Source organism: Corvus cornix, chromosome Z (assembly GCF_000738735.6).
Source record: "Corvus cornix cornix isolate S_Up_H32 chromosome Z, ASM73873v5, whole genome shotgun sequence".
In the NCBI taxonomy this organism is placed as follows: Eukaryota; Metazoa; Chordata; class Aves; order Passeriformes; family Corvidae; genus Corvus; species Corvus cornix.
Window position 1 is genome coordinate 52754890 of NC_046357.1, and position 27887 is coordinate 52782776.

General features: G+C 37.3%; 1 protein-coding gene across 3 annotated transcripts in view; it reads left to right on the forward strand.

Moving 5' to 3' along the window:
- The window catches only part of PCSK5 (proprotein convertase subtilisin/kexin type 5), a 225985-nt gene that overhangs the window by 93698 nt on the left and 104400 nt on the right, over window positions 1-27887 (forward strand). For all 3 annotated transcript variants that reach the window (XM_039566779.1, XM_039566778.1, XM_039566777.1), the window contains exons 7-8: window positions 2172-2344; window positions 18383-18595. In XM_039566779.1, the coding sequence (XP_039422713.1) occupies window positions 2172-2344; window positions 18383-18595 (386 nt within the window). The remainder of the gene's footprint in view (window positions 1-2171; window positions 2345-18382; window positions 18596-27887) is intronic.

The window sequence follows — 27887 nt, forward strand, 5'->3', positions numbered from 1 at the left end:
TCAGCTCCTCATAGGACTTACTCTCTAGACCCTTTATCAGCTCCATTGCCCTTTTCTGGACTTGCTCTGGCACCTCAATGTCTTTCTTGAAGTGAGGGGCCCAGAACTGGAAATAGAACTCCAGGTGCAGCCTCACCACGGCCAAGTACAGGGGGACAATCACTTCCCTGGTCTTGCTGGCCACTGTTCTTGACACAAGCCAGGATGCCACTGGCCTTCTTGGCCACCTGGCCACACTGATGGCTCACGTTTAGCTGGCTGTCAACCAGCACCCCCAGATCCTTTTCCCTGGGCCACTTTCCAGTCACTCTGTCCCCAGTCTGTAGCACTGCATGGGGTTGTTTCAACCAAAGTGTAGAACCTGGCACTTGGCCTGGTTGAACCTCAAACAGTTGGCCTTAGCCCACAGCTTTGAAGCATGTCTGTCCATTGTTGCCGAGAGAAAACAACACCTAAGTCACAACCTTGTCTGTGGTGTTTTAGAGTAGACCACTTCACCGTTATCAAAAAAAATGGTGTGAATTACTGGAAGTGCCAATGGCAGTATTTGGAGTTATTGTTCACTGGTTGAATACAGTATTTAGACTTGCTAAAAAAGTCATAAAGGAAAGCTATATTTTCCTTCTTTCAAAACCAGAGTACCTTTATCATCTTTATTTAGAACTAGAGAGATACTTTAATATGCTTTAAAGGAACTGAGCACACAACTTTCACTCGTCATTAATTTTCTGTGATTATGCAAAAGAAAATGAAATCCTAGAATCTCAGAGTTTAATGACTCTTTTATGAAAAGTAAAGTTCATAGTGAGATCACAGTTTGTAGAAGTTTATTGTCTCAGAAAACATAAGCAATGTTTGTGTGAACTGAGAAATACAATCACTTTTCATTTTTGAGTCAGATACAGTAAGGAAAAAAGTCCTCTTTCAACAAAGCATTCCCTATGCTGCTTGTTAATTGGAAGTTAAAGTCTTGGTAAACACACAAGTTTCTTTAATCTGAGCTCACAAGCAAAATGAAATGTGTCTGTAATTAAAAATACATGAATTTGTCTTATAAGTAGGAGTTGCCTTTTAAAGGGGAAAGAGCATCTAACTTGTAAATTGTGGAAGTGATCATTCCTCTATCATACAGTTTTATTACATTTTTATTTAATGTTTAGCCTCCCTTTGATCACGTCACACTAGCTGTATGTAGGTATTTTTTCTTGTTTAGGTTAAAACTGGCATTGGTGGTTTACTCAGTCAGATTTAACCACAAAGTCTTACAGTTAAAAAAACAAATTCCAGATTTTCTCAGTTTTCAGATTTCAGCCTACTATATTCAGTCTAGTAATCATAAAACATCATGAGGCTTTTCAGTTTAGAAATGCTGGCACATTGACTTGTCCAAACCCACATGAATGGATTCTTTGAACATAAGAATTTCAGATCATACCTCATGAAAGCTTCTTCTGCAAGAGAAGGATGTTCACCATATTGTAATTTCAGGTTGAAAAACGTTACATATTTGTTCATAACCTCTTGTAATTGCCTTGCTAGTGTGTGGTAATTGTTCCCAACTAACACAAGAGAGTTCTCCCCAGTTTCTTCCTTGCAGCCTCATACAATGAAGTAATAATACCAAGGTTATTTGTCAGTAGGGATCCTTTTATTACATCTGTTAGCATGATTAAAACTGTGATTTACTCAAGGAAGGTGCTGCAGTTTCACTGCAGTATAAAAGGAGAAAGAAAATCAATTGTTATCTTTAAGTGACACAAAAACATTTCAGGGTTCAAGTATTTTTTAAAATTTTCTTTAGTTTAAAACTTTGTTGTTGAAGTTTGAAGGCTGTATAGTGGATAAATGACTTTTATGTAATTTTTAAAACCTGAAGAAGGATGAAAATATTCCTATCTTTTTGATTTTTTCCAAAGAGAAACTTTTTTCCATTGGGAAAGAAGAGAGACTTCTTTCCAGTCTTTAGAGACTCTAGAGACTTCTTTACATTGGGAAAACAGATACCCAAACAGATTTTTTTGTTGGTTTTTTTTTTTTTTTCCCCTTTAACAACAGTAAAAATTCTTGTAATCATTCAATTCAATGTCATACACAACAATTTTCTCTGGGGAGGAAAAAAAAGAAAAATTTTGAGTTTGTCTGTACTGTTAATTGTATTTTTCACTCTGAAGGTGTACGGATGCTGGATGGAGATGTGACAGATATGGTAGAAGCAAAGTCTCTAAGCCTTAATCCCCAGCACATCCACATCTACAGTGCCAGCTGGGGGCCTGATGACGATGGTAAGACTGTGGATGGACCTGCTTCTCTAGCACGTCAGGCCTTTGAGAACGGCATCAGAATGGTAGGTTGGCATCAAAGTGCATCACCTGCATCTGCTTTCATGTGCAAGTGTAAGGGTACTTGTGCCCAGTGCGTGCAAGTGCTCAGAATGAGGAAAGGCAAAGGACTTTGAAGGAAAGAAAAAAACTTATTTTGCATAAAACTAAAAACTTACTTTTCTTTTGTAGTGATCTGATGGTCAGTCTTTCCTGAAGTATCAGGTCTGTTCATTTTCAGCTGGAATACATCATCCTCAGTGTCATTTAAAACTGCTCTGAGGTAGTGATGTAATTAGAAATAAATTGACTGAGAAATGCTACTTTGCACAGCAGTGCCAAATCATCAAATCTGAGTTGCAAAGACATTTTAAAGCAAAACCTTTGATTGTCTTTCCTTCTTTCTTCACTTCTGTCATTCTTCGTTTCTCTTGATTTCTTAATGTAAGCTTGATGATTTTAATAGGGAGTTGGGGGCAAAAAAAGTCTACACCCATGGTTCTTTTACCATTTATGTCTGATCTCAGAGAATCTACAATACTGTGATGAAGGGGACACTAATGGAACTGCAAGGATGCAGGGGATCTTGCTCAAAAAAGTTTTATGTTTAAACATGTATACGTGTTTGTTTAAATGCCATATTTCATGTAGGGAAGACAACTGTGAAAAGTTCAACCTGAATTTCTGTACCAGAGGGACTCAGCCATTTCCTCATTGAAATCTCAAGTTCTCAAACTGGGGATAAATATATGAAATAATTTGCCAAGAGCATAGATCTTGCCTACAAACATTATTGTTCCACTGTTGTTATTATTATGGCATTTATAGCAGTAATTTGAGAAGATGCCCTACAGAACCCAGATGAATTTCATTTCACCAGCACATTGCTCTGTATTTGAAATAAGCACCAGTCTATAGCGAAAACATAGCATTTAATTTTCTGAGGTAGGCTTTTTCTGATAGCAATGCAGAAAATATTTTGTATATTTTTTTGAGAAATAATAGAAGTCATATTTGGTGCAAGTCAAATTATTATCTTTATCATTTAATTTTTATGTCATTTCATCAAACTTTGTTCTGCCTGAAGTTGCCCATGAAAAGTTGAATAGATCTAAATATTTCTGTATATTTGGATGTTTTATCTGTCTCTGACTACAAAAGCTTCTTCATTTCTACTCAGGAAGTAGAAGTTCTTTTAAAAACTTACATAAAAGTACACTGATAAGAAATACAAAACTTTTAATGTTAACCTCTAATTTTCATTCTTTAAAATATAATATAAACTGAAAGATTGTAAATGCACATTGGAACTATGACCTTCCCTGTTGGGCTGTTTCTAGACCAAGAATTCAAGATGAACCTGTTCTCTTTCTTTTTAATAAACCATGTCTTTCTGTATTCAGATAAAGGTACTTTTTCTATATTTCCTTAACTGTCATAAGCTGTGTCATTTTAAAGGATGAGGCAAATTGAAGAAGAAAATATGAGTTTTCTTTGGGATATTTATTGACAAAATATCCCAAAAATGGGCTCATTGTTCAAGGTTGTGATTACATACTCAGCTGTTGCAGCGGGGATTACTGCAACAAGCATATTTCAAACCAGGAGTCCCGTGGAAACAAAGTATATATGGACAGATTCGTGGTAGATGTTTCAGAGATGTTTATTTCTCCAGCCGCATGGCCGGGGCTCAGCTCAGGAACTCCGCAGTCACGGGACCCCCGGGTCCTTGGCCACACCGGGGAACACAAAACAACCAATGGGAAATGAGACTGACCAGGGGCAGGGAAACCCCATGTCTCCCCCCCAGGGCCCCTCTCCCAGGGCTCCATGGCCGGGGAGGGACCCCAACACTCAGCCAAACATAGATTTCCCCAAGGAGTCACAATAATTGTGCAGTAATAATAGGCAGACAAAAATGCTTATTATGTTGTGTACAGATCCTTACTCTCCTTTTTCAGAAATAGTGAACCAAACAACAACCATATAACATCTAGGATAGCATCTGTGGTTCAAATTAAAGTAACATTGTATCATGGTTTAAGACAATTTAAGGAGGTGAACACTCCAAAATTAGTTACCTCCCCTTTTCATTTTATCCACTCCCTATTCACCAATAAGAAGAGATGAATGCAAGAAGATATAAGTGAAAAAATAACGGTTTCCTAAAAAATGAAACAGGAACAGGGAAAAAATAACGGTGATAATCAGTAGTTATAATGTTGCTGAATTTCTTGGATTCCTCATGGACTCCCCAGAAACAAAGAAAAACGAAACAGCAGAAAAACCCTGCCTCAAGATGGCACCCTACATAGATGACTGTGTGTGGAGAGACAAAGGGAAAATGGCAGACAACTCTTGCCCCCAAGATGGCACCCTCTGCAGACAACCTGGGGTGGAGAGAGAGCACAAAGAGAAAAAAACAGCACAGCAACCGAACCTCCACAATTAAAAATCACCCTCCTGCCCCCATATATAACAACCAACATGGAACAAGAGCAAAACAGAAAGAAAACCTAGAATCCCTGGAGGCTGGAACTGGGTCAACAGCTGGAACTCATGGAGGGACTTCACCTTCTCCTCAGCAAAAATGGCAGTCAGCAGGCATGGACAACTCGGACTCCAATGCCCTCCTGCTTTGACTGGGCATTGCTGGCAGGCTGGGGTGACTGTATGGAGAGAGGCTTGTTCTGTTTTCCTTGGCATGGTGGTGCAGCTGCTGTCTACCTTGCACTACCTCAGCTCACCCAGCAGGAACAAAAGAGAAAGAGAAAGAGCACTTTTGCCAGAATGCCCCCAGAATGCCTTAAGAAAGGACTAGCGTACACCCTGACCTCACTGTTCCTTTTCTGGCCACCAGATCTCAAAGAGACAGTAAAAACTTTGGGCACAGGTAGATATGGAATACAACAATAGTTTGGGTTACACTGGACACATCTGTACAGGAAGATTTGCCAAAACCTCCTTTCAGATCAACACAAAGTTTGAAGATTGATGTTCTTAATTTATTGTGCATGTACACACACAATTGTATATTAGAATTTTAAAATGGAACAGCAAAGGAAAATGCCAAGAATTTTTAAAAACATCTGAAAAAGAAATTTTGTCTGGTTGATTTAATTAAGAAAATTGAAGGTAGTGCTGAATAATAACTTTGATTAGAGCATAAACAAACTCAGTTATTACTTTAAATTTATTATAGTCATGATGGAAAAAACAAAATGGATCCAATTGCCATCCATTGTTGAGTTTCTTGAGAGACTGGGTTCCATGAAAAAGCACCTGATTTATCTTAAGCATGTATTATTCCAATTAACAGCTTATGCTGTGTGTTTCACAACTATTATTATTTTACGTCTGCTGCTAATATGATTACACCTTTCAAATCCTGCAGGAAATAACAAAGATGACTGCACAATTTTTCTGTAGAATTACACAGAGACAAGACATGCCTTGAACTGAAATAGACAAATCTATTTAAAGAAAGGCTACTGAGGAATAAATAAGTTCATGAAATGAACCCATAAGTTAAATATGCTTTAAAAATTCTGCCCAGGATCAAGGTAAAGGTAGAAGAAACCATTTTTTAAACCTGTCTATGATTTTATATCATCTTTAAGGGCATTTGGTTTAATTTTATTAAATTTACATACTTGAGTTCAAAGAGAAGCCTTGGATACTTTACTATCAAGCAATTTCTGTGGAAATATAGAATTCCCTTCATATCATGCTTTCAGTAGAGAAGGTCCTTTTCTTGAAAATAGCCGTAAGTGGGGAAAACTCTAGACGCTTGTGTTTTAAGTACTAATGTATTAGAACTTGTAGACCTAATAATATCAAGGAAAAATCCATTGTAGTCATGCAGAATTTGCCTGAAAAAAAAAATCAAACAGATGGTGGTATATCCAAAAGTAACATATTCAAGGAAAGATTAGGTATGTAATGTCACATTTTACCCTGCGCTCAAGAACAGACTTAGCATTGCATGACTTGATTGTGGCCAAATCATGTAGTAAGACTGTGCTGAGTCTGGAACAAAATGGAGAACACAAAAGCCTTCCTTGATTCATAAATATAAAATCTAAGAATGTTTTTAAGATGCCTGTCTGTGTCTCACAGTCAATAAGCAGAATGCTGTAAGCACTTGGTGGAGTTGAGCTTGCTGATTCATGGCTCTGCCATGCAGCATCAGGGTAGTTCATTTGTATTCATACAAATAAGCCTGTTATTCTGGGATCAGTGTCAATATCATTTGGAGAGGAAAGCATTTCAGATATTCAGGCTTGTTCTCTCACTGCTGCTTGGCAAAGACCTAATAGTCAAGTTCTGGATATGTGACCACTGTGGATGTTTTACGTTGAAGGGTTTCAAAGAGCTGGGTATCTCACTCTCCAAATGTCTCACCAACCACATGCTTTATGTTTCTGTAGTACACGTAAGGAAGTACATATAAATCAGCAACTGGTCGGGTCTTCCTTAGTATAACCTAGAGAGGGTGGAGAGGAAGGGAAATCTGCATGGAAACTTTTGGCACAGGGACCTTCATCTTATTTCCGTGACACCACTCTGTTTAGCAAGCTGGACTCAAGCCAAAATATTTGATGGACATTAATGACCAGATGCTGTGTGGCTGAACCTCTTGTGCAAGCTCAGCTTGGTGCCTTCCCTCCCATCATCACTGCCCCTTCTCATCTCTCTCGCTTCAACAACTTTGGCTGCAGAGTATATGTTCAAAGTGCTTGCTGGGAGCAGAAAGGCTCTCTTACAATCACTAAACAAGCCTCCTACCCACATGCAAGAGTGAGGGAAAAAAGGGAAGAAAAAGAGAAATCAAGAAGAATGATTTCACATTTATTATTATCATCATCGTCATTACTATATGTTTCTGCTCTGAAAGTGGAAGAGATTGCTCCTCATTTGCAAGTGTTTAGGCAAACGTTTGCTCCCTGTGTTCTACCACAGATGTTTCTATTAAATTTTCTTGTCCTGTCATCATGTGTCTGCATCATTCTGAGTAGGATGTGTTGTCTACAGAAAGAGAAGTTGTTCTCTTTTACTTTGCCGGAGAATTGCATTACAGAAATCAAAGGTAGAAGCTACAGCAGGAAGACTTCTAGTCAGATGTGTCAAAATGGCTGGTTTTTAGTACATTTAAAGTGATACACAGAGGGGTTTTTTAATGGTTTTTAAAACTGTGTTGTGCTTTTTCACCTTGTACAGCTGTTTTTTGAGTCTAAATAACACATACCTGTGTTTATGCGTGTCTGTGATCATATGTGGACATCTTTTACATGCACGAGACTTCCTGCATGTTTCCAATTAGTTGGCAAAAAATTACTTGTTGAAGATCAATCAGAGGAATTAGTGCTGTGCTTGGGAATGGTCTCAGAAGACATGACTTCCAGTATGCTGATTTAATCTAGTGTTAAGTCCTGGCATTTATCTATTGTATGATTTGCATATATACTGTGTATCCTAGTTGCATCTGTGATATAAAGTCTGAACATGTGATTTTGTATATATATATGCTTCAACACACTGAGTTAAACTTTGATTGGCTCTGTACTAGAGGTGGATGCTGATTACATAACAGAGCTTGAAAAAGTCCTTCAGTATTTTATCATTGTATTTCTTCCTGCTGATGTCACAAGACATAGCACCGTTGGCTTGATACTTGTAGTTCTAACATCTATCATCTACACCTGTCTTTTGTCATAAGCCCAATCAGCAGAACTTCATCTGGTTATTGCTTCATCAATATCCCTGTTTTGCTGATCCATCTATTATTTTCTGGTTTCTCTACATCTTTTGGGAAGAGCCAGTCTTAACTGAAATCTTATGTCCATGTCTTTGCAAGGCAGTAGCAATCTTCACAATTGAAAATAATATAGCTTATTGTTATATAATAATATTACAAATAATAAGCTTATTGTAAGCTTATAGCTTACCCATCTAAGTTTCTTACTTTCCTGTCTGCTGTAAAATGCCTCTTTTGCTGTATTTATGGTGCATCTTATGATGTTAGAAAACTCCACATGTAAGTCATTACAGATTTTGACCAAGTGATCTCTTGGATAAATTGAATTGGAACATAGGACGTAAGACAGGAAATGACAGCGTAGGTCATCCAGTACAGCGCTCTACCACCACAGGCACTGTGCCCTTTAAATACATTGATCATTTTGTATTCTAGAACAAATCAGAATTTTTTTCCCCTCATATTCTGTTGGGAAAACATTTCATGGCCAACATTATTCTATTGGTTAGAGGTTTTCTTCTAAGTTACAACAGGGTTTTCTCATGTGCAGTTTTCTGCCTCTTTGTTCCTGGGCATAAATTGTGCCTCATCTTAAATACCTTTCCTCCCTCCATTTTTGTTTCTGATATATTTTTAGAGCAGAGTCTCCTTTCAAACTTCATTTAGATGTGATAGATATGCCACACTCACTGATCACTTAAAGACTGGTCTGTCCATCTCCTTGCTCGTTAGAGTAGTGCTTCTCCACATCTTCCAGACAGAATTATTTTCTTGGGTGCAGGTGATCGTGATTACTAGATTCACTAAAATGCTCTTTCTCTTTTAGGTCAAAATCACCTAATAACTTTGTTTCCCCAGCTCATCCTTAAAATACTCTACTCATAACTTCCTTGACCCCTATGTTTATCCAGCAGAGCCTATATTACTTCCAGTACAATCATTTCCACTCCCACCTTGCTGTTATAAAAATGTTCACTTTCTTTTGTTTCAGTACTGATTTCTTGTAGGGCTCATCACATCTTGCCAGACAGACTGGTTCTAATACATTTCTCTACATAAAATAAGTTACCAGGCAAAAACTTAACAGGTTTATCTGAAATTCTAGAGTGTGTGTTGCATTTTAAGCTTTTGTCCAGTAATGCAAGTGCACCTTACTGTCCTTTAAAATCTGTTCTACAATCTTAACAGTGATGTTTTGTATATCCAGTTTCCTTCTCTCAGAATTTCCAAATTTCATTCTTCTGGTTCTTTCTGAAACACGTTCTGTTTTCTGGCATTATTATTTCAAGTGTGGATACCAGAATGGGGCATGCAAGTTTTAGCATTCTCTACACATGCACAATACTGCTTCCGTATTCCCTGGACATGTTCATACAGACCTTACTTACCAATCCAATGAGCAGACTATTTTAGGGCAGCTCATTCCCAGCTGATTATCTTCCATAGCCCTAGACTTCCCAAGCCACCGCTTTGCGAAAGTTTGTCCAGCTACCTGTATTCCTTACCAATAGGCTTAATTTCTAGGTCTTACTACCTTGCATTTGATTGATACATGTATCTCAGATGCCTTAATGACTTTGCAGATGTGCTTTACACTTGATACGATGTCCTTTTCTTCAGACAGGGATTTTCCAGAAAAAATGAGTTTAGGTGATAATCTTAACACATCATTAAGCTAATAATAGTAATCCTTTGCTCTACTGTTTGCACATAGTTAGCAACTTTTCACATTCTAACAAAGTAGAATTTGGGATCTTGCCTTCCAGTGAATGAAATAATATTTAGGCTCAGTGATACCTGGATGAACTTTGATGCTATGCACTTTATTTTGTTTGGGAAATATATGAACAAAGTGTGTGAACCAAATATATGCAGCTAACACCAAGACGACCACGACCCACATCTGAAGTACAAAGAATAGATTTATTCCATCATGTCACTGCCTGGAGGAATACAAAGAAATGAAGTTGTATATATACATTGCTAACCTCATTTTATCAGGGCCTGAGCCCTTCGTTACATATCAAAGAGCCTGGAGCATGCATGAATCTTCACTGGGCTGTGTTTTACAATCTCAGAACTTCTTATCGTCCTTCCCCCCCTTACAAAGAGGCCCCCAGCCTATGGGAAGAATGCTTTTAAGTCTTTAACAACATCCTGTTATCTACTCTGAGAAAATTTCATTTCTTCTTCAGCAGACAGAAAACAACCCAAAGCAAACAGAACTACGTGAATTCTCTCACACTGAGTATTTTCTAACATCTCCCAGGTGCAGGGTTGGTCTCTGAGCAAAAACAATTCTAAAACCAACTTACTTTTCTCTCTCCTCACCAATCTCCTGGTTTCCAACCATTTCCTCCTCACACAAAGCTAACCTTCAAATTGCTCTCCTTTGCTTTCTGTGAAAAATGAGCTTTTTCATGGATAGTCAGCATGTAGTACCAAAAAAATGTAGAAAAAGAAATAATATATCAGACATGTTCTTACACTGCATTCAATGAAATACAAAAATCCTGAAAGATGGGAAAATTTGTAATTAGAGTTACAGGAAAATATACCCAAAATGTCCATTTTTCTTACAATGTCACAAAGTGTACTGGAAACCAAAACTGTTTGGTTACCTCATCCCGTCTCACACATGCATGGAAACTGTTGAAACAAGCCAGAATAGCATTGCTGGTTTTAGACTTGCCAAAATGCCTCTGGTTTTGGATGCCCAGCCTAAAACAGGTGATATATTGAACACAAAAAAAAAACCCCACACCATTCTTTTTGTGGAGTAATCTTAATTTGAAAAAACAATACTGAAAAGCAGCTTTGGCAAATTAATCTATTTCCATACGCTGAAGTATATAGATTTCCGGGCCTGCCTTTTTGAAACATGAATCTGGTTTCTTTGTTTGAGCACACCACATCCACTTCGCTCATATATTTGAACAACAGTAGTATCTATGTATTTCTATATGTCATGTAGGAAAAATTAGATTTCTAGAATGGAAATCACAGGAAGTTTGGTGTCAAAAGTTTTCTGTGCAGAGAATTAACAGTTTAAGGCACAAAACTGTGAGGGCAATGACTTTTCACACAGCCTGTACGTTGTGTCTTAAATGAATGCTATGGGAGACAAACTGCTCAAAGCTATTACTTCAGTCCTCAGCCTGCAAAAGTAGCTGTGAAGCAGCCATATTTTCCTGATTATCTACAGAAAAGAGCTAAATTTGCAGAAAATAAAAGGTTATTTTGGTTAAACCCCAAGGTTCAACAGACATCTCTAAACCTGAAGTTTTCCACAAGGAAGAGTCTGATGTAAGTAGTGAAACAACAGCTGTGTGGATCTAGTGGCCCTGGGCTCCTTTCTAGAGTGATTAATCAGATAGTAGTATAAAGGCAGTGAGAACTGCCTGAACCCATCCCATGTAATGGGTGTTTGTGTGTAACATTGATCCCATATCGAGTTCTCACACTGATAGCTTTCCTGTGCACTGCCTGTTTATTTTGGCTTTGCATGCAGGGACAATTTCAGCTCTGATTAACTAGAAACTCTTTGTACAACAGAAATTTTGGCGAAGCAAGCTCTTGTGTTGATAACTTGTTTTATCCTGGTAACAATAGTTATGATACTATAGAGAGAGAGCCTGAACCAGAACTGTGATTCATGCAGTCTTTGAGCGGGCTGTTTTGTTTAGGTAAATGAGAAATTCCTTCCAGTTTTGCACATGTTCATATTTCAGGTTTCAGCCAACAGTTCTTTTGGTTGCACTTTGGCACTAATTATAGCTCTGTGGGGAATGTCTTAGAACTGTTTAAACCGTTCTTCGTGTGAAGAGTAAAGCAAAAATACACCATATGAAGCCTACACACTGAATTGTCCCACTGATATACCCCGATAATTAGTGTGCTTATACATGGGTGCTTGTGGTGATTCAATACGGTGGTTTTTTATACACACATTAGAATGCTTTATCACTTCAATATTTCAAAGGTATCATACCCTAAGAGATAACAAAATACATTTTTTTCCTTTTTTTAAGTCATGGTTAATTATTTTGTCTTTCATTTTCTTAATTAGGGATCTATTTCAGAAGTAGCCAGTAACCTTTCATAGCAACCACTTCCCTTTCCAACAATATGAGGTAATCACTGCTTTTTTTGAGTAGTGATATATTTTTGCATTGTATATATATTATGTGTGTATACATGTTGCTGTGTTCCAGCAACAGGAAATATTTTCTTTACTTCCTAGTTTTCTTAAGAGTAAAAATATAACTGCTAATATAAAAACACAGGTGACCATTTTTGTCCATTCCCTCAGCCATGCATCATTTATGCACATCTGTTTGGCTCATTACTTATTTCCTTAGTGATACCATAGGTGTGCATTTTTAATAAATTGATGCACAAACATGAATTTTTCTGAGAGCATGGATACCTCAACAGAATTATTGGCTTGAGAATTTTCTCCTTTTATTCATGAATTTTTGCTTTTGATATCTAAGAAGATTGTTTAAAAAAAAAATCCGTTTGGCTGTCTTCTGGTAGCACTTCAGAATAGTTGACTTGGACTCTCAGCCTACCATTATCTGTTTTTGGAGAATGCCTGCTTTCAAGTTCAGTGCTGTGCAGTCTACAAAAGAGTTTTGAGGATGTTGTGCCTTAAGGATGTTGAGACTGTGTTTCATTCCCAGATTAGAGGTTAAATGGTCTGGTAGAAATTCAGCAGGAGCTACTGGTCAAAAGCAAAATGCTGACAGTGAACAGCTTGGCATTGCTGTGTACAGGGCAGCAGCATCCACATCCTAGAGAGTACAGAAATCAGCAGAAACTGGAAGAAAGGAGATGCTGTGTCTCACAGGTGCATTTCTCAGGATGCTGTGATCCTTTATGCCTGGCCCTACAGTGATTTTACTATGCTGCACCTAAAAACCATGTCTGCATAGTAGGTTTTTCAGGGCTCCAGAATAGTGGCCTCTGTTCTGCACATTCAGTTATGAACATTTCCTCTTTAGGAATTAGTTTTTAAGGAAGAGGTCATACCATGGGCTACTTTTTCCAGCTTCCACTTATGGATTAATTTCACTTTCTGGCAGTAGTTTTTGTTCTTGGAAACATTAAGTAATTTTAGAACAGTATTAGGGAAAATATAGGAAATTAAATGTTTAGGCTCTAGGTGTGGATAGAGTGTCCCTTCTCTCTCCATTTTGTACTTTCATGGTTTGTTTTCTGCTCATCAGTGTGCAATTTCCAGCATATCGGTGCCAAATTACCTCTCCCTGGCTGCCACCTCTGTAACTCTTAATTACTCCAAGTAAGCGGTTCTGTCCTCTGCCTTTCCTGCTCCTTCACATTTTCTTCCTTGTTCCTTTGTAAATTTGATCATTTCTATCAGGACAGTAACCCTCCTTCCATAGGCAGGTAGGGTTATTGGGGCACTCGATTCCTGAGCAGGTAATAGTCAGGATTCACAGGCTGGATTAAGGCAACTTGACTTGTAAAGCAGTGAATGAATGTAGAGTCTAAAGTTTATAAAATAGTGTGATTTAAACTTACTCCACTGGCTCATACTACATCTTGTAGGTGGAAACTGTTTTTATTAGATGGAAGAGTGCTGTAAGCAACTTAAAGTGTGTGGGACTGCTGGTTGTCTTTAGATGAGTGTGTGAAGACCTCTGCCTTGTAAAGGTGCCTGCCAGTACTGCTAAGGCATTCACTCATAAAGATGTGGTGCATACACAAACACACACACTTGGAGCAGGGGATGTTTCTTGAATAGTATAAGGAAATTCTGCAGATGTCATTATGAGCATGTTCATACTGGCTCTGATTCTTGGCAGACTTAACCTGTCCATGCTGGTGAACTGGAAAAAACAAAAAGGAGCTTTTGTATCACTTACCTGCTTGCAACTTGCTGACCAAGGAAAAAGAGGCACTGGCAGAAAAAAAAGCCAGAATGCCCTGAGATTCTTCTCTCATGTTTTTTCAAGTGCAATTTCTGCCTTGGGGCCTCTTTGTGAAAGACCTGAGTCCATTTCATTTAAGGTCAGCCGTCTGTTGAGCGCACACTGGCTTTGTCCAGAAAATGTGCTAGAAAATTGGACTGTGGCTGGGTTAATAGCAAGTCACAGTCATCAGTGAAATACTTCTTCTTTTGCATAATGGGACAGCTGATTTGTTTTTTAAAATTAAATGTGACATTTTATGCAATTTTAAAAAGTAGACCAAAGGAGAACCTTTCATAGTGCATAATGCACTGATTTAGTGCACTGACAAGCACAAGTGCAAAACTATGGACACTGTGCAGAGTTTATAAGAGGCAGTCCTAGCTATCATTGCAAAGGGAAGAGCAGAAGCAACTCCTGTGCCTAGAGGGAGAGGGAATGAAATTTTAAAATCATGGGACAAGCTTTGAGCATACTTTACTGCACATCCATTCAACCCTGGTGTATGCCTCCTCTATAGAAGAGTTACTAACTCTTAGTTTTGCTCAAGTTCTGTTCATATGATTTGTAAATGCACCTTTGCTTTTGAATAATAAATGACGCGTGTCTTCTTGGCATCTCAAGGCTTGCCTTTTTGTCTTGTACCCTTGGGCACTTGGCAAATGACAAATTATAGACTTAGACAAACAGTAAAAACTATACAGTGCCTTGCATGTGTGTTTATCTTAACTTTGTAACACAGTCCAACTGTTTTTTAACTGTCTTTATTTAAAGGATACCAACTGGGAATGACATTCACATATAGTAGAACAGCTGATGTTCTTGCTCTGTTTACTTGTTGGGCATAGTTATTAACAAGTTCATATTTTCCAAAGCATGTTTCTGTTTACTGAATTAAAGTAGAGTGTTTGGAAACCAAATGGTGAACCAGGATTTATTTGATAAATACTTGACAAATTCTTTTAGTCCTGTTCATAGAATCATCAAGGTTGGAAGCGGCCTTCAAGATCAGCCAGTCCAACTGTCCACCTACCACCCACTGTAACCATCTCTATCACACAGCGCCAGATCCAGACATCTCCTGAACACATCTCCTGAATTTTCCTGTTGAAATTAGTTTGGATGGTTACTTTCTAAATTATTTTTAAGAGTGCCATTTGCTTTGCCAAGTAGCTTCTAGGAACAAGATGTCTAGCATGTTTTCTGATCTGAAGGTAATGCTATTATTTTCTTTGAACTTCGGAGCTCTTATATGCACAGTGCATTGGAGGAATGGGAATTCTTCCTTTGTATATGGTAGAAAATGCTCTTTTCCATTGGTCAATGCACCTGGTACTTATTTTTTATTGCAATAACAGAGACATTGATCCTTTACATATTCGCTGGAGACATTAGTTTTAAAGAAATATTTGCCATAATTTGTTTACCAAAAAAACTTAGCATGAAAATGTAAATCCAGGTGCAAATGGCTATTTTTTTTAAAGCCCTGCCCTTACTATTAAAAATCTAAATTGATGTTTATCATTTTTAAATGATAAATGCAGAATTTCTAACATCCATTGGCGTGTTTTCACAATTCTGTGACCAAAAATGAATTCAAATACCTGTTTCTGCAGCTTGTTGTTCATTATTAGCAGAGCAGCATAGGTATACATCTAAGGAAATAGAGACTCATTCTCTGTGCAGACAAGCTAATAATACAGTCATACCCTGCAGTGAAAATGTTTTTATTGCATGGGACAAATCATGTTATACTGCTGTTTGCATACAGAACCATCTGCTGTCAACAGCAGAAAAATGACAGATTGTTATTAGTAGGATTTTTTTTGTATGCATCTTCTTGAGTAGTTCTTTTACAAAACTTTTTTTTTTTTTTTGATTACCCTGAATTCACATTTCTTCTATCTTGATTGTATTGGTGGTTATTCCGAATTTCCCATGGGGTATCAGTTTAGCCATATATAATTACATAATACTGCTTTCAAGACCTGCATGTGAAGAAGAAAAAACATGTAGAATGTGTCAAATTCTACAAATAACAGATACCTGAGAAAATTCATTAAAGAAAGGTTCTGATTGACTATTTCAACATGTTCTGGAGGTAGAAGTGTGACTGTACGATATTCTTTTTTCTGTGTATTCTACGTGCCTATATATATATAAACTTTTTTGGGTGAAGGGTTATGTAGGAGAGAGGTATTTTTTAAGGGAAGTATAGGACCAAACAGGAATCTGTACATGATTCTGAAATGGATGTCAGAATTGATGGTCAAGCCAAGAATTACCATTACCATGAAGGAAACAGAAGATGAAAGCAGATAATACTTACTGCTGGAAAGCATGATCTAATTTCAAGAGATGATGGGATGGAACCAAAATAAAACCAGTAAAAATCAAGCAAAAACGCATCAAAAAGTAATGAACCAGCATATTTTTAGCATAGTCTTCCCTCCTATTGGCCACAAGTATAGAGAGAGGTATAATTTCTGTCTCCCTGACCTGCTGGTATAATAAATTGGTGAATATGCATGAAATAATTTTTCCCATTACCCTTCCTTTAGTCTGTGTTTTCAGAATGGAGGTATAAGAAGTAAAGATATGCAAAGGGAGATGACCTCTTTGTAAGAAGGAAAGAGAAGTCACATCCCACTGGCTTTGGGAGGCTCTGAACTGGAACCTGCTAGTGGGAAAAAGCAGCCGCAACAAGAATTCCAGATGGAAAGGGAATTTTCAATTGGTGAGGGTTAAAAATATGGAGAAGGAGAGCTGTAAGACTCCATAAAGGTTGTCTTAAAACAAACAAACAAACCCCAAAACCCCCAAACAAACAAAAAAACCCCATCACACTGAAAATGTTGCTATTTTTCATCTTTTTGTTAGTGCATTAGCTAAGATAAACTAAAGGAAGTGAAAAAATTGCAGTATTCAGAGTGATCCTGTCTGGAGAATGTGGATTTCATAGTATATTAAACTTGGTACCTTGGGATTTTTCTCTCTGCTTGAAATGTTTTAAAATGAAAATTTGCATTTTAGAGACATAGCTTTATGTAAACGCTAGCCAGGAGAATTTGCTATTTAACTTATTTTGCTGAAAAGTCTTTCCAGGTAGTATACTTTTATTAAACTCACTAATTATCTCCATGATATTTGAGAAGTCATGGCAGTCTGGTGAAGGCCCAGGTAACTGGAAAAAGGGAAACATTGTACCCATCCTTAAAAAGGGTATAAAGGACTTTGGGAACTCCCAACCTGTCAACATCACCTCTGTGCCTGGGAAGATCATGGAGCAGATCCTCCTAGAAGCTATGCTAAGGCACATTGAGGACAGGGAGGTGATTTGAGAGAGCCAGCACGGTTTCACCAAGCGAAAATCCTGCCTGACCAATCTAGTGGCCTTCTGTAATGGAGTGACTGCATCTGTGGGCAAGGGAAGGGCTACAGGTGTCATTTATCTGGACTTCGGTAAAGCCTTTGACACATCACCCACAACATCCTTCTCTCTAAATTGGAGAGGGATGGATTTGATAAATGGGCTGTTGGATAAGAAAGTGGTTGGACACTCACATCCAGATGACAGTGGTCATTGGTTCAGAGTCCAGTGGACATCAGCAACAAATGTACCTCAGGAGTCCACATTGTTATCATTGTTATGCCATGTTATCCAATGTCTTCATTAATGACCTAGATGAAGGGATTGACTGCATCCTCAGCAAATTTGCAGACGACACCAAGCTGAGGGGTGCAGTTGATACACCTGAAAGATGGAATGCCATCCAGAGGGACCTGGACGTGCTCAAGAAATGGGTCAATGAGGATCTTATGAGGTTTAGTACGACCAATTGCAGGTGGTGCACCTGGGTCAGGGCAATCTCCAATATCAATACAAGCTGTGGGATGAACAGATCAAAAGCAGTCTTGCCAAGAAGGACTCAAGACAGACTTGGGGGTGCTGGTAGATGAGAGGCTGACATAAGCCAGCAATGTGTGTTTGCAACCCAGAAAGCCAATATGGTATTTTACTTCTTCCTCTGAGTTTTCAGCACAACTTTCTAGGTAGATCCAGGTAACATAGATGCAGACCAACAAACAGTGTATAAAAGTTACTGTCTTCATACCACTCATTTTCTCACGTTTTCCAATGTCTGGTTCTGCTAAATCCTGTTCTCATTTCAAATTCCTCTCAGGGAAGTTGTCTTTTCCTTTTCCTTTTCCTTTTCCTTTTCCTTTTCCTTTTCCTTTTCCCTTTCCCTTTCCTTTCCTTTTTTCTTCTTCTCCTTAGATGTCTTTTTTGGGAAAAAGATCTGGCTATTAAGCAGTTGAGGGAGAAAAGAAGAATTATTAATCAAGTCTTTTGTACTGTTTCCGAACAGGGACGAAGAGGCTTAGGTTCAGTCTTTGTTTGGGCATCTGGAAACGGTGGAAGAAGTCGAGACCACTGCTCCTGTGATGGCTACACCAATAGCATCTACACAATCTCCATAAGCAGCACAGCTGAAAGTGGGAAAAAGCCGTGGTATCTGGAAGAATGTGCATCCACACTAGCTACAACATACAGCAGTGGAGAATCCTATGACAGGAAAATAGTATGGGTTTTAATTATTTTTTTAAGTGTATGTGTTTGTATTTTGCACAGTGACTTTGAGGGGAATGAGTGAAAGAGAAATTCTTTGATAATTCCACCAATATACTAATGTCTTCCATTTGTTTTAAATCCAGTTATCAATAGTTCTCACATTTAACATGCATGATATTAGCAGTTCACCTAGGTACCTCTCTATTTTCTCAGATTTATTTTGATCCAGCATCATTCCTTTTTTACATGCAGTGACAGTCAGTTATTGTTCATATTGCTGCCTATTCTGGAGATATATTCTAAGGAAAATTAGGCTCAGTGCTCATCTTTTCTGTATTGTTCCTCATCTCATTCCTAAGCAGCCAGCATCTATTTTCCCTAATGTTCTCACCTTTGCCGGAAAATGACAAATAGTCTTAATTCTGTTTGATAATCTGTTGATATCGTTAGTATTTGTCCATCCTGTGTACCTTTGCAAAATGAATGCATTCAGGATACTTTTCAGTATTCAACATGCTAGTCCTTTTAACCTTTTAAACCTTTGTACTCAAGGTTGATGAGGTTTGCTTATATTGTCCTCTTCCCTGCTTATTTATTCTAGTGTTTAACTTACAGAAATTAATTACTTCTTGATCAGAAATTGAAGGACATGGAGGGGTTTTTTTCTCCTGTATGTTTTCTTAAGGACTCATCTGATATTTCTTTCTTTCTGGTCCTTAGCAGATTCTTCTCTTTGTGTCAATAAAGAGTTAAAAATACTTGCCTCTATGTTTTTTTAATACTGTTTGCCTTGTCTTTCAGGATTCTGGGATGCTGGCCATCCCTTCTTGGATTCTTCTGTATTTTCAGATGGTCTAATTTTTGTTTTTAACTTGTTCTGAGATCCTTCTTCATTCCAGTGATTTTTCTATTCTTTACTTGCTTCTCTTCACTGAAACCTTCTCTCTCTCTTCCTGACATGTTTCTTGTTATCCCTGATAAATAATAATAAAGAAAAAAAATTACTGTATCTACTAGGAGTCCTCCTCACTTCTGTGATTAAATTCCATTCCCTGTCCTTAAAAGACTTTCTCTAACTTCTTCATATTTAAGTGAGACTAATAAGGTGAGCAGATGTGATTGTGTCCTCTAGCCTGACTCCTTACTTAGCCAAGTCTGTAGGACTTCCCTGTGTCCTTCGATTCCAAAAGTTCCAGCTCAACTTTCAGTAATTTTCGTAAATACAATTAATATTGCTTTCAAAGTTTTCAGTGACACAAAATCCACTTAAATTTAGTATAAATGCTTTTAATTATTCATTGCCATTAAAAAATTTCACTTGTTTGCTCTCTGAGCCCCTTTAGCTTCAATTTCTAAGCATTTGGTGTCACAGATTTTATTGCTAGTATGAAGACTGCTCCAGTTGTCTACTGTCTTCTCTCTGCCCGTGTAGCCCAAACAGTTAATTCCTTTTGATAACTGAAGGTAAGCCTCTTGCATCGTTCTGTCTAAGTCATGTTTTCTTATAAACCCTTCTTCATGTTACAAACTTCTAGAATCCAAACTGGACACACCAGTCAGGTAGCAGCAGTATTCAGTGAAAGCACAGGAAAACGGGTGTCTGTGTGTTCCAGGTCAGTTTTCCTTTCTTTATTTATTGACCCGGGCTGGGACTTGTTAGCTTCACTATCATGTAATGTGTCCATCACTGTGTGATGCCCAGCCCACTTTCAGAGCTGCTGCTTCTGTTTTTCAAAGTTGGTGGTGAAGCGATATATAAAAGGTATATAGAAGGTATAAAGGGTCTCCTTATTCCACCATTAATGACTGGCTGGTTTAGTTCTCAATTTAGACCAGCCGTCATCATCACTTTCTCATTTTCCACGTTTCTCTAGCACTCATTAGAAGGTGCTGGTCTTTTCTTCCATGTCTTTGGTGAAAGCTTTAGGTCATCCTATGGCCAAGAATTAAATGGTAGAAGACCTGGTTAGAAACAAGGCTCATTTCTTCTATATGCTGTAAGGGTAAATATAATTTTCCTGCTTCTAATTTTTTATACATGCTTACATTTTCAGACCTCATAATTATCACAGTTTAAATCAATGTATTATGTATCATGTATCTTTTTAATCTCTTAAATTTAAATACGTTTTTTGAATGTACAGTATTACATTATGTGTCTTGTATAATCCTGCGTATATTACTTACAGCCAAAGTGAGGGCCAGAAAAAAATACTACAGTATTGGCAAGCTTACTTTTCCAACACCATTGAGTATACTACTAGTTAATTAATCTATTAGTAGTTAGTTTAAGTCCTGTATCAGTTGTTTTACACTAGATAAAAAGATGTAGATGACATTATTAGGGCAGTACTTCTTATCCTGTTAAAATAATGACACTATGCGGGTTTTCTTTCAGTCTTCTGGAACTTGTCCAGTGTTCAAACATCTGCTAAAAACAACAGAGCAGTTCCCTTTCCAGCTCTTGTAAAAGTCTTCAGTGCTTCCAATCTTTTTGATTTAAACTTATTTAAAATAGAGATAAATAGGAAGATGATTTATCATCTCTCTATGCTCTGAAAATTTAATTTAGACTTTTTTCTCCAAAAAGAAACATTCAGTGAAATAGCTATTCACTATAAACTATTATCTCTGGACAATTAAAACAATATTGTTTTGGGGGTTCCTTTGCTTCTGATGTATTGGAAAATAAAACATACTTATGTTTTATTTTTTAGGCAGCACAATTTAATCTTGTCTTTCCTTATTGCCTCTCTGTTATTAATTGCTGTTCTTTTATATCCTTGCTCATGTTTTTAATCTCAAGTAAAACATCTCTATATTTCTCAGTCCTTATTTGTACTTTTCTACGTTGCTAATTTAAGCTTTGTGCATTCCTCCGATTTCTTAATAGCTGTGATTTTCTTGATTGTCATACATTCTTTTCAATTAACACAGACTTTCTGCTTTTACAGAACTACTATTTCAGTAAGAGAACATTTCTAATTTCTGACATTTCACTCCCTTATGTCTTGCACTAGGATCAAAAACACCTGGAGGTGATCTCACCCTCGTTGTTGAAGACTTCTTGTGGAACACAAGCATATATAATTTTTTAGTTTACTGAAGTGTAGTACCCATCATTTCTGGAATTTTGCACTGTGCTAGTACAGGCAGCTTAGTATGTTACTGTAAGATTTTTGAAAGGTATACTTTACAAAGGAGATAATAATTAGTATATATAGAATGCACATAAATTATCCAATAATTAGGGAAAGAAGGAAGATATTTTACATAAACATTATTGAAAAAAATTAAAAATATGCTTCTAAAAATGTTCTTAATTGGAGTCTCCCTTGGAGATCTCACACTGAATATCAGAGATAAGTAAAAATAATTTTTAATTGAATTCCATGAATTCTATAAACAATGATTGTTTTTACTAGTCAGATCCATCATTCTTTTCAAAGCACTTCAGTTCCATATGCCAGTCTTAGTTTAGTCCTACAGTGTGCATTATTTTGTACAGTGAATGGCAAAGGTGTAAGTCTACTGAGGACCCATAAGAATTAACCCAAGTCTATTGACCGTTTGTTTACCAGAATGTGATTTATCCTTGACTAGCCTTGCAGTTGCATGTGCCATAAGAGTCACTGATCCCAAATGCTTGAAAATCAGACTGTAAAAATTCCTGACATGATACTTTTTCCTGTACTATATTGTCAATTGACTTCTGAAACACACAAGTTATCTATGTTTTACTACTGGTACTTGGTATTTAAAGCCATGCAAGGCTCTTCCCCCTCCAGACACTTCCAATGACAAAGCAAAACAGTGTACAGGTGATGAATAGCTTCTGTTTGTGTGGTGTGTAAACCACGTGTCCACGTAAGGGATAACTATGTGCTTCTGTTATGCTACAAGCCAGTGAGGAATTAATGAAATTGTGAAGCCAGCTTTTCACAGTGATTATTGAAAAGTCTTCTCAGCATGCACACCCTCCCATGGAGGCAGGAATTTTGCTATTAACTTGTGTGACTGTCTTGCTTATAGTCTGTTTTAAGAGCATTAATGACTGTATCACTATTCTCCAGCTTGTCTACCAAAATTCAGTCCTCCTAAAGTCCTATCAAATACCATTTACCTTGGAAACTAGTCTTATTTGGAACAAGACCTGAACTCAAACAAGAACAGAAAATTTCAAATACAAGGTTTTTTTAAACTGCTGTAAAGTGCTAGAGGAGTCTAGAAACTATATGTATTTGTTTTCATTGTTGTACCACACATCCTTTTCACTGCATCGTATCTCACGCTTTTTGTCTAAACTGATGCTCCTTTTGAGTCAGAGGTTGTCTTCATATCTTTCCACAAGAAACTGAGAGCTTACAGCAAGTTTAAAGGGAAAAATAACAGTAGAGGGTGACTAGAAAGATTATTATTAAATTTTAATTATCCAAATTCTGTTATGCATATTAATTTATAGGCAGTCAACAAACAATGCAGGGCTTAAGTCTGTGCCAAAATTTGAAGAGTAACAATATTTGATCAAATCACAGGATGATTTTGTTTCTTGGAATGAGACTCCTACATTCAAAATAGGAAACAAAATTACCACAGCAGTAAACCAGGAAGGAGTGACCTGGCACAGGATTTACAATCAACGTCAAATTTTTTTTTTTTTGTTCCTGTCATGTAACACTGCACAGATTTCAGTATCATGTGAGATTCTGTCATGTTGTAGTACAGAAATACCTACACAATACTTAGGAACAGTGAATGGTTACAGTTGTATAGTGCCATGTTCCATGGTTCCTTCCTCTTTTTCCTTGCAATTCTTTAGCTGAATATCTTTCTTTTTTCTTTTCTTCTCTGTTTTTCTGTCCATTAAGTGCAGAATGTATTATAAGGTAAAGGAACAAACAGTAACCAAGCATTAGAAATTCATTATGTAGACTAAAAATTCTTTTAGAAATTATTTGATTTCAATATGGAGTAATAGAATCACAAACACATCTGTAACTACACAAAACACTTTTTTTTCTGTTTTCATTACTATCCATTTTTAATAATTGTTTGTTATAAATATGGGATGTAACATAATTTTAGAAGTTTTTCTAGTCTGGAGGGGTTTTCTTGTCTTACGCAATGACAGCTTGAAATATTTTAAGCTAACAATACAGTTAGACACACCTTGCAGGAATTTCTTGTTCAGGAAAGGTACACCAAGTGCACTTGACTTCATACTGTACTGAATTTTATTGCAGTGATAATTAGCCTATGAATCAAGTTTCCACCCCTTGGATATATTAAAATGCTCAAAGCATGCAAATGTTCCAAAGATGCAGATAGTTGTATGCCTTTTACATAGACTCTTATGGAAAAGAACTAGAATTACTTTTAAGTGTTTTTCAAGTGCAGCTGCAAAGTGCTGACATAGTTATAGGCATGGAAACTTGCACAATGGGACAGAGACAAATGGACAGTAGGTAAAGACTATAAAATTATGCTTCTTTATAGATGGTTTTTCTCATAACTCAGTGAATACAAAAGTATTGGTTAATAATATGCACTTGTCAAGGAATTTTTTCCTATTACTCTCTTCTTTGCTGCTTTGAATACCATAGGACAATGCTTAAAGACATCTTCCCCCCTCCAGACCATGTGGCTAGGATAGGTTAAGCACCATGTAATAGAGTTATCAATGTGGTTCTTTCACTTATCAAACTTACTGCGTGAATGCATTTCCTTTGAATTAGCTTCTTGAATTACTTCCTAAAGCACTAAGGATTTGACATGAGAAAGTTCCTCATAGGTACAATTTATAAGCCTAATAAATTACTTACCTCCTACAAATAACCTATCTAGTTAATATTCCACCTGTTTTCTTGTCTTCTGATAAATAGCAGTTCATCTCTTTTTGTTGATAAACTTCTACTCTAAGTAGAACTTAAAACTGAAACAACAAAAAAAGCCCATCCTCTCTCCTGCTAGTTCTTAAAACACAGAAGCCTGTTCTTCTTCAGAAACTCACTCAGATTGCCAAGATAATCACAGGACACAATGTGGCATCTTCTATTCTGTGTACGTACAGATACCTAAATACATAAGGTGTGTAGAATGTACAACAGATTTTTGTTAAAATCTTTTCACTTCTAGGGACACAGATTTATAGAAATCAACATGTCTTGAAGAACTGTAGCAGAAGGTAAAAAATAATTCAATCGGTTCAGAAAACTCATGTCATGAAATATGAAATATCAAGAAATACAGGGGCTTAGGGTGCATGAACTTTTTCTCTGCCAAGAGAAATCCCGTTTTTTATTTTATCCATATATTTCCCAGTCAGTAAAACTATGGAAAGACTGATCATGCAACCTTAATAATGACTGTACAGAAATGGCATCTCTTCCAGAGGCCAAGTTGCTCAAAGCAATTTGCTTCTATAGAACTGTCACAGTGTGTCTAGATGTTTTTCCTTTAATAAATGCATAGTTTCTTTGGAAGCTTTGCACCAATGCTTATGGGAGGTATTTCAGTGCATTGCAGTGATTTTTATAATTTCTGTCTGCCATTCACTGGGGTGTCTGTCTGAGTTTGCTAATTTCATGTTGATTAAACTAGGCAAGTACCAGAAATATTGTCACTGTCTTCAATCAAACCTAGTTGATTCAACTAATTTAGAAGCTGTTGTAACTCATGGCCCTAGAAATATTGCATGGACTTTTCTTAGGCAGTTGGATCAGCATTTTCACAGATTAGCAGTTGTGTTATACTCAACAAAAGATTAAAAAATTTCTCATTCTCCCCATCCTAAGGATCTGAATGACTGCTAATACACACTAATGGCAGCTTCCAGTACACACTAATGGTGCTATCCAATACCACATCCTTTTATTGTGATTGTTGATGTTTTTATGTTGTTCAGGAATTTCGGGCACCATTTTTCATCTTGAAATTTGCTCACCTCTTGGTGGTCATGTATTCTTTTTTCTTGGGGTAAATGAAACAGTTCTCTGCAGTGACTCCATAGTGCTGAAAAACATGCCTCAGATTTTGGGAGGTAATCTACACCTAAATACCTCAGCTCCTGTCAGTAACTTTCCTTTGAATTAGTTCAAATGGGGTTTACACTTACAAAGCTTTCTCAACACATTTTCGGCTGAATTATCTGCTGAAAGAGAGATAAGGGTCTGTAGTTTAAATTGCTGCCACAGTATCTACTTAGAACATGAGGGACAATGCTGCCCAAATAAAGACATGTCATGGCTTATTGTGCTTGTTATCTGTAGCCACAGGACAGTAAGATCACTCTGGAAGGATGTTCTTCCAGAGGATGAGAAGCAAAGATAGCACAATTCAGTGTGTGTTTCACTGTATTGACAGAGGCTGTCCCTTAGGGAAAAGCTGCTATGAGAGCACTTTTCCTGCCTGAGCTCCTGGAGGCTTTATTGCCCTTTGGTCCTCCAAGGAAAGCACCTGCTGCACTACTTCTATGCAGGACATAAAGTACCAGGATATGAAAGACATGAGCATCTATTAATCCCTTTTTCACTCTCTTTTTCCTGGCCTTTCTTTTGGTCCTCACCACAGCAATGACCAGTATTTTCCAGATGGGATAGCTCTATCTGATATGTCTCTGGGTGCATGTCATTATCTGGTACTTGGACATCTTAATCCCACCTGGAAAATCACTACTTGAATTTTCACATAGGGGCAATGCAGTGTTAGGACTGTTCCTGCTGCAGTTTCATCTCTTAATATTGTCACAGCTTTTATGCAATTTTCATTCATAAAGCTTTTCCCAACGCTGGTAATTTTCATTTTCTAAATGAATAGACTGTCAGTAGGCAAGAGGGCAAGAGAGAAGGAAATTAAATTAACAACTTTTTAATGGGGTTCCAACTTCCAGCCAATGATAGATGAAGAAATTATTTAACAAGGTGTGCATTTATGAAGAATTAATAGGGGGAGATAAAGTACTGTCTAGACTTCATTAATAAAGAAATCTGGCCTCTAGTTAGTTGACTAATTTAAGGATCTGACATTATAAATACTTTCATCTGTCTTTTTCAATTTTTAGAAGCTTCCATATTGTTTCACTTGCTCCCTACTTGTTTTCAACAATAATTTTCTTGGTGCTGTTAGTGCCTTTTCTGTCAGAAATCTTCTATGTCACCTTGCATATGCTTACATATGAGGGTTTTCATCAGCCTTATACAAATCGTGTAATATACTGGATATGGCTAACATCAAGTGTGAAACCTGTACCTCCTGTATGCATTTGCTTATATTCTGCCCAGTTGAGATGCAGGTGGTTTTTCAGATCATATTTCATATATCTTGAGGTTTCAAAGCTAGACAGGCATTTTTACATGCCCTGTGCTTTTTTGTGATTTTTTGATCCTCTGATTGTCTCCCATCTTTGTGCAAATCTGTGTTGGAAGTGAAGTATAATACTGGTGAATTAGGACACAATAATTCCGTGTGTTTGGATAAAACGTTATGTAAGCAACTTCTCCTCTGCCCCTCAGGCAGATATTTTATATCGTGCAGTGACTGAAATTCTGAGAATAAGGTTTGGCATCACAGGTCATTCACCTTCATCGAGGTTTCCATGCTAAAGACTGCTGTCTTCAAACAACTGTTCTCCAGTCTGCATGGGTTTTGCTTGAGCTTCTGCTAGGTATTAGTGACATTCTTCCTCTACTGCCTTGCTCCTCCAAAGAACCACTTCTCCAGGAATCAGCATAGAGTAGAATCATTTTAGATTAACATTGCCTGAAAGAGGGCAGGATTTAAAATAAACTCATTTTTGTGTGTGATTTACATTCTTGCAGAAAGCATCTGTCTTAAATTCATTATTTCAAGGATAGAAACATCGTAACACTACATAGAAGGCTGTGCCTCTAGTTGGTATTGCACATTATAGTTTATACATCCACTTAGATTACATACAAAAATATGTGCAGCATGTAATTATCTATACGTCATGCATAACAATTTAAAACTGAAAAGATCTAATTGGCTGGTGATGGCTGGGCCAATTTTGTAATCACATCAGGATTTTCCAATGAATTACTGCTTAATTTCATGGGATTTATTGCTTAAGGATTGAATGAAGGATTAAACAGGGTACTTTGCATGAGCCCAGCTGTATTCTCTTGTGTCACATACTTCTGCTATGACTTCAGGCAACCTAATCAAACCCTCTATACCTCTTTATAGTCTCTAAAATGGGCATAAGCAGTCTGTATATAAGATTTAGTTCCTTCCTGTTTGTAAAGCTCTTTGAGATTCTTGGAGGGAAAGTCCTCTCTAAATCC